Source organism: Lepus europaeus, chromosome 7 (genome assembly GCF_033115175.1).
Source record: "Lepus europaeus isolate LE1 chromosome 7, mLepTim1.pri, whole genome shotgun sequence".
NCBI lineage: Eukaryota > Metazoa > Chordata > Mammalia > Lagomorpha > Leporidae > Lepus > Lepus europaeus.
In genome coordinates this window covers 8,177,982-8,190,384 of record NC_084833.1, presented here as the reverse complement: position 1 = coordinate 8,190,384, position 12,403 = coordinate 8,177,982, and the positions used below count along the sequence as shown (strand labels likewise).

Below are 12,403 nucleotides of genomic sequence, written 5' to 3'. Positions count from 1 at the left end.
AACTGGTGCAACTACTGTGGAAGACAGTATGAAGATACCTCAGAAAGCTGAATATAGACCTACCATATGACCCAGCCATCCCACTCCTGGGAATTAACCCAAGAGAAATGAAATCAGCATGTGAAAGAATGATCTATACCCCCCTGTTCATTGCAGCTAAATTTACATTAGCTAAGATATGGAATCAACCCAGATGTCCATCACCTGAAGACTGAATAAAGCTAATTAGACTATTATACTACACAGTGGCAGAATAGAATTCTATCATTTGCAACAAAGTGGATGCAACTGGACACCATTATACTTAATGAAATAAACCAGTCACATACACACACACAAAACAAAAGGTTTTAACTCAAAGTCCTTACCATGCCTTCTGCCTTAGAGGAGGTAAGAGAATAAACTTCTGGGGCTGGCACTGTGGTGCAGCAGGTAAAGCTGCCTCCTTCAGTGCCAGCATCCTGTATGGGTGCTGGTTGAAGTCCTGGCAGCTCCAACCCCAAGCCAGCTCTCTGCTATTGCCTGAGAAAGCAGTAGAAGATGGTCCAAGTCCTTGGGCCCCTGTACCCACATGGGAGACCCAGAAGAAGCTCTGGCTTCTTCCTTGGACTTTGAGATTTCCAGTTGGGTCCCTTGTAATGTCAAAGAATGCATCTTTCATCAGGTAGAGGTAATAGCTAATTAGACTATTTAGAATGTTTGGAAAGTACTATCAAGATGTGAAATGACAACAAAGATAGGTTATTGATGTAAATGTAAATTGATGTAAATGTAAATTGGCCCAGCTGCAGCTGTTGTGGCCATTTAGGGAGTGAACCATTGGATGGAAGACCTCTCTCTCTTGGCCTATGACTCTTTGTAACTCTGGCTTCCAAATAAATAAAAAATAAACATTAAAAAAGAGTAAACCGGACTTACCTCCAATGGTGGAACTAGAAATGTGCCAGGGGATTTCAAATCAATCTTACCAAGGAGGCAGGTACCAATGCCAGCGCACTTGGTAAAATGATAAGTATAAATACACAACCGATCAAAAAGATAGGGTATGTGTCAAAGAGATTTCACAAATAAGACCAGTGTAAGCAAAAAATGAAGGATAGAATTAAAAGGGAGAGAATGATCCTGCGGGGGAAGCAGGACACACAGCAGACTCATAGAATGGCAAACGCCCAAAACAGCACTCCTGCCTCAGAATCAACCCTTGGGACATTCAGATCTGGCTAAAAGGTCCATGAGAGTCTTACAGGCATGGAAAGCCATGACACGGTGGCAAAAAACAATCTAAATGAAAGACCCTGGTGAATAAGACCCCAGCAGAAGGAACAGGCCATCAAGGAGAGAGGCGCCTTTCTCTGAAGGGAGGAAGGAACCTCCACTGTGACACGGCCTTGACTAAACAAGTTCAGAGTCGGTGAACTCAAGGGACTTCCATAGCCTAGACAGCTCATAGCAAGAGCCTCGGGTGATTGCTGACGTCATAAATAAGAGTGCCAATTGTTAAATCAACAACGGGAGTCATTGGGTACATGTTCCCCACGTAGGATCTCTGTCCTTAGTGTGTTTTACTATGAAACGTAAAAACACTACTAGTCGAACAATACCCTATACCTTGTGCGGTTGTGTGAATGCAGCCTGTTGAAATCCTTGCTTAGTATATACTAAGTTGATTTTCAGTATATGAAGGTAATTGAAAAAGAAACTCGATGAAGGGCAGGATGGGAGAGGGAGAGGGGAGGGCCACGGGAGGGAGGGAGGTTGGGGGGGGGAAGCCACAACAATCAAAAGTTGCACTTTGTAAATTCACATTTATGAAATAAAAAAAAAGAGTAAACACCCACACTGACTCTAAGTAAGGAAACAAAAATGATAGCCTTGGCTTCCCCTGAGATAGAGAGGGAAGATATATTTTGGGCCTTCTTAGGTTTAAATAAGATGGGAAAATTATACAGAATTTTGCCAATTTTCCAAACTTGCTTCATAGATAGACCAGATGTGTCTTCCATTGGTATGACCACTTGCTCTGTATCTTTGATCAAGGGTTAGGGCTGGAGAATGTAATTTTTCTTAGTAAGGCATTGATAGATGATACTCAATGTATCCTAAGATGACAGTTCCACACACCCAGATTAATGTTATGTCTAAAGTCTTAGCCAATGGCTTTACTCCTGGTTGGGGACTGAAAGTCTTCTTATGGGAAAAATTACTAATTTCTCTGGCTTTTATCGTAGGTGTAAGAATGGTAATATGTTGTTGGCTTTATTGTTGCTGTGAAATGATGATGCACTGGGTCTGGCGCTGTGGTGTAGTGGGTAAAGCCGCCGCCTGCATTGTTGTTATCCCATATGGGTGCCGGTTCAATTCTCACTGCTCCACTTCTGATCTAGCTCTCTGCTATGGCCTGGGAAAGCAGTAGAAGATGGCCCAAGTCCTTGGGCCCCTGCATATGCTTGGGAAGACCTGGAGAAAGCTCCTGGCTCCTGGCTTTGGATTGGCGCAGCTCCGGCTGCTGCGGTCAATTGGGGAGTGAACCAGCAGATGGAAGACCTCTCTCTCTCTCTCTCTAGGTCTGCTTTTCAAATAAATAAAATAAATACAAATAAAAAATAATCTTCATCATTAACTCCTCAGGAAACCTGACAATTAAACAATAACTGCCCATCTCCTTGCCCTGCACTTTGCAATAAAAAAACGAGTTTCTTCTATCACCATCACGTCAGTGAATGAGTTTCTGCATGTCAAGTGAGTGGACCCGTTTGAGGCTCTGTAGAACATTTCCAACTAGCTTGGGGTTTTATCTGGCAATAGTCACATTATGAGCAGGAAGGAGAGAGAGAGAGATAGAGAGAGAGAGATAGGAGGAGAGAGAGGAGACACCAAATTTGAAATTAAATAATAATCAACTTTCTCATTAAAATGATCCTCTGAGGACCTAGCCTTAATGACCAAAGCAACTCCCACTGGAACTGCCTCCTACCTGTCACAATTAGATCTGGTTTCCACCCTTAATCCATCAACCATTAATATTAAGACATCAGAGTTTAAACATTTGTATGAATTCTTTTTTTTTTGACAGGCAGAGTGGACAGTGAGAGAGAGAGAGACAGAGAGAAAGGTCTTCCTTTGCCATTGGTTCAACCTCCAATCGCCGCCACGGCCGGCGCACCACGCTGATCCGATGGCAGGAGCCAGGTGCTTCTTCTGGTCTCCCATGGGGTGCAGGGCCAAGCACTTGGGCCATCCTCCACTGCACTCCCTGGCCACAGCAGAGAGCTGGCCTGGAAGAGGGGCAACCGGGGCAGAATCCGGTGCCCCGACCGGGACTAGAACCCGGTGTGCTGGCGCCGCAGGTGGAGGATTAGCCTAGTGAGCCGCGGCGCCAGCCAACATTTGTATGAATTCTAAGGAGAAAAGTCCTACTTAACTGATGTACTTTTTTGTTGTTTTTGATTTTTCCCCTTTTCTTTTTGTCTGACAATGGTATTTCAATAGACCTCTGAAATTGTTGTGTATATGTTTCTTTTGCTTGGTGTAGTTTGCTGTTGAGGTTTTTAACTCTATTTTTAATTTCATTTACTGAAGTCGTTAGCTCAAATAATTCTTTTGGGCCCCTTTTTAAAAATTTCTATCTCTGCTTAATTTATCACTGACATTGAATTTTGTCTTCCTAATTTTGTGTGTTTTATTTTCTGTCTCATTGACTTTCCTAAAAGTCATTACTTTGAATTCATTTTCATGCAATCCATCAGTTTCCTTCCCTTTGGGGTCTGTGGATAGAGAGTTAGAGTGTCTCTTTGGTGGCATCACATTATCTTGCTTTTTTATCATGCTACTTGTGTCCTATATTATTTGTATGTTTGGTTGATCAATTGTTCTTATTACTAATATTTGAGGGGGACTTTTGTAGTAAAAGATTTTCTCCTGATGATATATACTAGGGTATTGGTAGAGTAGCTTCACTTGCTTTGGTTCCAGGTGTTTGACATAGCACCTGGGTAGCTTCTTTGGCTGTCATCATTTTTGGCAATGTCTGTTGGTGTCTTAGTGACCTAGGCTGTTGACATTGTGGAATTGTATGACGTGTGGAGTTTAGTTGTCTTGGTTGGGGTAGGTTCACTGGTTACTCTGGCCATACCTTTAGGTGTTGTATGCTTGTCAGTTTCCATGGGTTGTATGGGGCTGAAGCCACTTATGTTAGTCCATTCAAGTGAGGCGTGGCTGGTATGGCAGCAGAGGAGTAGCATTATCAGTTTCCAAATGTCCTATGGGTGTGAGCGTCAGGTGGGTATAGCACAATATTTCTGGTAGTGGAGCATAGCTGGGGTGCTCATCAATGCCCCAGGGCTGTGTGTGTGCCTTTCCAGGGCCCCTGGGGATGACCAGCTCAGAGTACACTGCCTAGCTCCTCATTTGGGTCAGTGATAAGAGGATTGGGGAACTCATTTACTTCTGAAGGCCTCAGTGGTCCAAAATTCCTAGAATGAGCTATTTGGCCGCTTTCCAGGGCCATGGTTGTGTAGGAGGGCTGTTTAGATTCTTCCTCGGATTCTGTGTGATTGGGTGGGGCCATCTGACTGCTGCCCAGGGCCTCAGTAGGCTGAATAACCAAGATCAGACTGTCTGGCTATTTCCTGGTTACATAGGAAGATGGACAAGGCTGCCTGACTGCTTTTCAGGAGCCTCAGTGGATTTCGCATCTCAATACATGTTGCCCAGGAACTTCTTGGGACAATAGGAGAGCAGGCATGTTAACTCAGTTGGTTTGTGGGACTGGGTTGGATGAATACCTTGGGGCAGCTCTTGGCTACTTTACAGGACCTTGGGTGGCTGGGTTCTTGAGAAGGCATATGTGCAGCAAGAGCTTGAGTAGGGGAAGGCATAATATGGACTGGGATATTTCCCTGGGGCAATGCAGCCATATAGTAACCCAGAAGGTCCCTCAAATGGGCCCAGACCTGCGAAGGGTGCAGGTAACTCCAGGAAAAAATACTTCATATCTCTGTGGCGTGAGTGGGATTCCTGCTTTTTATTTTCCTGCCATGCAGGGTCCTTTTTGGCTTAATTTTAATCCTGATTGTTGGGATGGTGAATGATGTGTGCTTGGTTTCCATTTTTATAAGGCTATTTTATATCTCTGTGCTCTGCAACATATCTGCCACAGCCCCATCACACTCCAGAACTCTGCCTCAGACATCCCCGTGGAATGGGTTTTGTTTCTACTCTGGACAACTTGAAGTCAGCTCAAGTATAGTCTTCCAAATGAGTTCTTAGGCAAATCGTCACACAGATAATGACAGTTCTTTGTGAATCAGGCTATGAAACAATTCAAACTGTGTTCTTCTCCTTCTAATATCAAGAATAACAGCATTTTTTTTTCAAGGCTATAATATAGCTGGAAAGTAGAAAATAGAATTAGGATATTTTAAATACCCCAAACTCACTATTCTTACTGGGATTCCTGCATTTTTGAATGAGTCCCTGAATTTCTGGAAAAAGTGATTCAGCCTTTTTTTTTTTGTTAGTTTTGTGTTGCATTTATTGAGGATCTAATTTTTGGAGGTGCTATTTTCCAATTTTCCCTAACACCACCTTCATGTCAATTCTTAGTGCAGGAGAAAACATACTCTTACTATTTCAAATACTTATAAATTCCTTATCATTTTCTTTCATACAATATTACTTACAGGGAAAAAGCCATGAAATCATCTCCATCACATACTGCTTTCCAAAGTTAAAAAAGTATTTGCTTCATAACTAAGCTTATTTTTTCTCCTAAACTTATTTCATAAATAATTCTGTTTCTATTGAACCTCTGTGATGTCAGCCTGCCCAGTAGAGCATCATTCTTTACCTTCTTTTGCTTATCAAAGTACAGTATGAACAGGGACCATGGTTTCTGGTCAAGCCAATACTAACCAGATCTTAAGTGTCAGGATTTTTCTGTGTGTTACCACCATAGCCTCCTCTATGGTTGTACATACCTGGAGAGCAAGAAAAGGACAAACAGGGGTATAGACACAGTCAGATGCAGTGTGTACCAGTCTCGAATGGCAAAAGCTAATCCTCCCAGGAGCATCTGCCCAATACTGTAGGAACACAGTATCAGTGTTACTCCTATATATTGTAATTTGGGCACTGTCCACTCTGTTGCTGGAAGAAAACATACACACAACGACAATTTCAGACAAAGGGCAATTTCAAGGGCAACTCAATGCTTAGGTGCAACAAAAGTCTTAAGTTACTGACTTACCGAGAATGAAAGCATTTGCCATAATATTTGTGGTAGTCAACCCTGCCAAGAAGCGAAATATGCAGAAAACAAGGAAGGTGGGAGCAAAGATTGCACAGGTGTCAGCGATGGCTGTCTGGAGGAGACACCATGTGTATATCGCCTTCCGGCCATACCTAAGAAATAAGATGATTTAGGAAGATAAGTAAACACGTGGAAAGCTTGACAAAAGATGACACATCTTGAAATTTAGGATAAATATTTAATAACTGGAACATTGCATTGGAGACCTGGTAGAATAATTATTTTTGTCAACACGAGAAATCACAGATATAAGCCTTCCTGTCAATATGAGAATGTTGTCAATCTCTCAGCCAGCCATCACTGTTACTCCATGTGAAACCACATAAAAGAAAATGTAATATGGGAGATTATCTCAGATAATTGCTACACAGATATATGTATTGAGTACACTGAGTTTGTGTATTGTGTTTAGAGCAGTGGAGACTGAAATCAAGAGACTTGTATTTTATCACTGTTTTATCAAGGTAAAGCTTTCACAAAATAAAAGATATGTATTTAATGAGTCTCAGTTAAGTAGAACATTATTTTCACACAAGAATCCCATGTTGTGCCCTCTCTTAGTCCCTATTCCCACTGAAGTTATCTGAAATTACAACTTTTAATACCATTTATTAATTTGTTTTTGACTTTATAAAATTGGAATCATATAGTGTGTAATCCTATGTCATATAATTTTTCTCGATGTTGATGTGTGATGATAGCTTGTTTTAATTATTGCTGGGTATGAATTTATATGAGGGGCAGGCATTGTGGTGCAGTCGGGTCAGTTGCTGCTTGGGATGCCTGCATTCCGTTTTGGAATGCCACTTTGAGTTCTTGCTTCTGATCCAGCATCCTACTAATTCATGCCAGGAGGCAGCAGATGATGGCTCAAGTGCTTGGGTACCTGCAACTCACATGGGAGACCTGACAGATAGAATGCTAAGCTCCTAGCTTTGCCAGGCTCAGCATCTTGGGTGTCGACCAGCAATGAAAGATCTCTCTCACTTTGTCATTCTGCCTTTTTAGTAGATGAAAATAAACAAATAAGCATTATGAATATGTCACATTTTTCATTCTACAGTTTATAGGTACAACCTGAATTTACATTTCAAGAAAACTTATTGACATCTTCTTCAAACTGTTCCATTCATTTACTCATCCACTCGTTCTGCAGTTTGAATTGTAGTAATGTGAGTCTGAAAACTAGGGGCAAGTGAATTCTATGCATATAATATTTAACTGTGCAAACTCAAAGGTCATACCTTTTAACTAAGGCAACTGATGGCATTGAGCATCTGTAGTGCCTTGAGTGTATTTGTGAGAGACATGCTTGAGTGCTAGGCATGGTTTTGGTTGACTGCCTCCTTTTGAAGGAACTCTGCCAGTACACAAGAAGTCCCAAACTTCTCATACCCTAACAACATCCGTCTATGTTGTTAATATTATTTACATTTTATGATTGCAAAAATTACCCATTGGAGCTCTTTCAGAAGGTTCAGCTCTCCAGGTACGGGTGTAATGTCTTACCACCCCACCAGGAGCATTTTGCTTTTCAACCAACAGATTCTGTAATGGTGACTACCACTACACAGGTGTACGCATGTCATAGGTACAAAAGGATGACTAGTCTAAAAGTGCCCATTATCATGTTTCTCACAGGGTCTAGGTGTTTCAGACCATTGGCAAGGCCAATCACACTGTTTCAGTTTTGTCCTTTTGAGCATTAAGGAAACTTCTGCCTCACTTCCCCTTCCTTTCCTTTTATTTAACTAACTCCAACTCACAAACTTCATATCCTGAAATGTGCTCTGAAAATCACTCCTGAAATTTGTTTGAATCTAATTTAAATGGCTTCTTATGTCTTCCTTCATGCACACAAAGAACAGATTTATCACATCAAACTATAATGTCCAGGTCACAACCAAATACTTTTATTTGGTAATAAATACTACTACTACTACTACTACTACTACTACTTATATTTGGTTGTAGCACTCTGAAGTCAGAAGTAGAAGTCAGTATGTAGCACAATATAATGCACACAGCATAAAAACATCAAAAATTTCCAAAATAAATGAGTGCATGCATCGTTTGATCAACAGCCCAAAAGAAAGTGAGGAGACAATTACCTGTCTGAAAGACGGCCAAGCACCAGACCTCCCAGTAGTGACCCACTCATAAACAGGGTTTGAACCACTGATTTTAGTGACTGAAATTCACATACCAGATCCCACTGGAAGAGAAAAATAGCACATCAGAGTTTTAAGAAAGTGTAGACCCTTTGGTGGAACCTGATCTCAACTCCTACATATGATATACACAATCACCTGTTATGGGGTCCTGCCTCCCTCTTCAGCTTCATCTAAAATTGCTCTCCTCTGGTTGCCCATACTCTAAAAATACTGAACTTACTTCAAGCCTTCAAATGTAATTACTGCCTATCTCATACCCTGCCAATAATCTGTAACCATGTATCTACATGTCTTTAGTCACTTTCCCTTTGATAACAAATTCCCTTTGCTGCAAGAATGTCAACACATTTCAGATATCATAATTAAAAGTATACAAATTTAATTTTAGAAATCTTCACTTACCAAAATTGAAACTATAGGGAAAAGCCCATGTTTTTCTTTTTCTAGGAAGCTTCCTTCATCATGTCACTAACATGTCACTTAACAATATATACTTAATTAATACAATAATTTTTTGTATGGTTTTAAAAGCTTTTTATATCAGAATAGTTTTAAATTTACAAAACAAAAATTTTAGCTTTGTACAGAGATCCCATGGACCCTTGTAATCAGCTTACACTATTTCTTTTTTTTTATTTGACAGGCAGAGTTAGACAGTGAGAGAGACAGAGAGAAAGGTCTTCCTTCCGTTGGTTCACCCCCAAATGGCCACCGTGGCCAGCGGGCCACACCAATCCTAAGCCAAGAGCCAGGTGCTTCTCCTGGTCTCCCATGAAGGTGCAGGGGCCCAAGCACTTGGGCCATCCTCCAGTGCCTTCCTGGGCCACAACAGAGAGAAACAACCGGAACTAGAACCCGGCACCCATATGGGATGCCAGCATTGCAGGCAGAGGATTAACCAAGTGAGCCACAGTGCTGGCCCCGAGCTTCCACTATGTTTAAGTATTTGTCCCAATCTATAAACCATTCCAAATGTTTCACATTTTTTAATGCAAACTCCTTGAATGCCTCTCATATCTCCTATCCTATAGTTATTAACATTCTGTGTTCATACTGGTGGTGTTTTTCAGCCCCCACATTTACAGTATTTGCCTGTTGGTGTCTGACTTATCTCATGTAACATGATGTCCTCCAGTTCTATCATTTTGCTGCAAATGACAGGATGAATGAATGAAATTCCACGTATATATGAACCACATTTCCTTTATTCATTCACCTGATGATGGGCACCTTGGTTGATTCCATATTTTGAATATTGTGAATAGCAATAACTGTGGTGGAGCAAGTATCCCTTTAATAAATAATTTCATGTCTTTTCGATATATACCCAGTATATATTGCTGAGTCATACAGTAGTGAGATTGCTGTGTCATATGCAGTTCTATTTGTAGTTTTTACAGAAATCTCTATACTGTTTTCTATAGTGGCTATAGTGTCTATGCCAATTTACATTCCACCAACAGTGAATAAGTGTTTCCCTTATTCTATATCCAGGACAGCACTTTTTCCTTTCTGTCTTTTTGATAATAACTGTTCAAGCAGGGGTGAATTGATGTTTTATTGTGGTTTTGATTTTCATTTCCCTGATGAGTAGTGAGTGATATTGACCAGCTTGAAAATATTATCTGTTGGCCATTTGTATTAGCCACACATCAAATCCGTTGAAGAGCTTCAACAATACTAATTCCTGAATCACCTAGAGGTTCTGATATCCTTGCTCTGTGCATCACTTTTCAGTAAGTACTAAGAGCCACTGATCTAGCATCACATTTGGGTAAAAGTCTTCAATTACTTTTTAAATGACAGAATTACCCTCACTAGATTAAGTGATATATGACATCTGTATACACAAGTTTATGTTTAGTTAGATTGATTGACTAATCTCAATACTGGTATACAAGTATATTGTAGTGTAGATAAGCAATTGCTACCTTCTGAAGGGATGTCTAAGCACTCAACTCCCAGTCCATTCTTCGTGTTAACCCCAAAAACCTTCACTACTTCACTACTTATATGCAGAAGATTTAAATGAGGACTCTTACCTTAGTCACAATGGTGGAGGAGAAGGAGCTCTGATCGTACACCCAGCCATCCACGCAGGGCTCTGTGTCTGACTCACTTACATTGGGGAAGGTCCCGTTCAGATGAAGGAGCTGCCACTGGGGGTGGGTGAAGCGACGGCACTTCTCTGGCCTCAGGTTTGAGTCCAGTGGGATGGAGACTCTCAGGAGGGCGTCTTGGCTGAGGATGTCAGAGTCATTGCCAGAGGCCGTGTGGTTGTCCAGGAGGGGCACCCAGCAGCGATGCCCAGGGACGGCGGCAGTGAAGTTCTCCAACAGCAAATGAGGGTATGTTATCATACTGGTGACAAAAAAGAGAGCCACCTGAAGGATCTGAAATCTCCCCAGACCTCCAGCTTGTTCCAGGAGCACATCGAAGGCCATTGAGGCTGAGCAGGTTAACTCCAAGGTGAAGCACAGTGACTCTACGGAGATAAGTTCAGAGGAAGAAAATGTTTCCAAGTCCACTAGTGCTGTGTTGCTCTTGACCTTACTTTCTCCTTAATAGGCCCAGTCTCTGCACTTCAGGAAAGCAGAGACAATTTCTTTGATTTTGGCAGCCAACAGGTTAAAAATTTGCACAGATGTGATTATTTGACGTTTAGTTGTTGATGACTGATCCTGCTCAAAACACTTCTCTGAATGATCCTGACCCCTGGGCTTTGCAAGAGATGAGCGGACTTTCAGCTGGATGGAATCCCCGCATGATCTAAAGTAAGCATTCCCAGTGGTCTGTGCTTGTTTGCAGAGAAGGGATGTTGGAGACTCACAAGTTAAGTGCCTGATGGTGTGTGTCCTAAACAATGGAATACGGCTTTTTCCTGGCTAGAAATGGATTCTGACTCAAGGTTAATGAAAAGACTCCTTAGTTAAAATAAAGCAAAGAGGAATGCTGAGTGGAAATGCTGACTGCTGGTAATTGAGACTGCTTCCGTTCAATCGTACCGGTGACAGTGATTTTAAGAGTTTTGCAGTCGTGAAGTAAGGTTATGGGGCAAGAAAGAAGGAAGTAGTATGTAGTCAGTGTCACAAGATCTTATCTTCAGTTCATAAGAGGTAGATCAGGAAGCCTTCCCTTTAATCTCATTTAACCTTTTCTCCAAGTGTTGTTATATCTTGACGTGTTGGGGGTTTGGGTTTCATCATGTGAATTTTGGGAGACATCATATATCCCATAGTGGAGCTAAGCAATCAGATTATTATTTTTCAAAAGTCACTAACAGTACATAATAACAGTGAGAAGGGACTCATCAAGGCAAAGCATTTTGAATTTATGGTTAAATTATATAAAGAAGGACAATGAAAAACTCACAGAATATACACTATGGATCAGCTGTGTCATAATCACTTTTATTTCTTTCCTTTCTCTCTTACTCTTATCATCTTCATTTTGTCACTGAGAAAACTGGTTCAGAGAGATTATGTAACTTGTTAAAGGATGGAAATGCCGGGTATAAGTGATGGAGAAAAACTTGGACCAAGGTAGTTCCTGCCCCAAGCACAGTCCTTTGCTCAGTTTAACTGATAAATTTTATTCTCATTATTCATTGGTTTCAGACTGAGAAATGATGAAAGTGCTGAGTGTCAAGGCGCCTGAGAAAGAAAAAGTGAAAATCTTGGTGCCTCATTCTCCAGTTCTCCCAGGAAACACAGGGAAGTTAGAGTAGAGGAAGTGAGGAAGTATCATAGTAATCAGGTGAAGACATGAATAGAAAGTGAATGTTCCACATTCAAACAGGAATATATCACCAAAAGAATGAGGAAATGAATGAATATGCAGAAATATAAGTACTGACAATGAGAATAACATATTAGTATTTCCTATGTGCATCTGCTATGTATTTATTTGAGATGATATA

At 41.1% G+C, this 12,403-nt stretch overlaps 1 protein-coding gene across 1 annotated transcript in view; it reads right to left on the bottom strand.

Moving 5' to 3' along the window:
- Positions 1 to 10,928, bottom strand: part of LOC133764140 (steroid transmembrane transporter SLC22A24) — a 37,316-nt gene extending 26,388 nt beyond the window's left edge. The window contains exons 1-4 of the mRNA XM_062197817.1: positions 10,527 to 10,928; positions 8,422 to 8,525; positions 6,248 to 6,402; positions 5,979 to 6,147 (exon numbers count right to left, since the gene is read on the bottom strand). Of these exons, the coding sequence (XP_062053801.1) occupies positions 5,979 to 6,147; positions 6,248 to 6,402; positions 8,422 to 8,525; positions 10,527 to 10,928 (830 nt within the window). The remainder of the gene's footprint in view (positions 1 to 5,978; positions 6,148 to 6,247; positions 6,403 to 8,421; positions 8,526 to 10,526) is intronic.
- Positions 10,929 to 12,403: the final 1,475 nt, after the last annotated feature.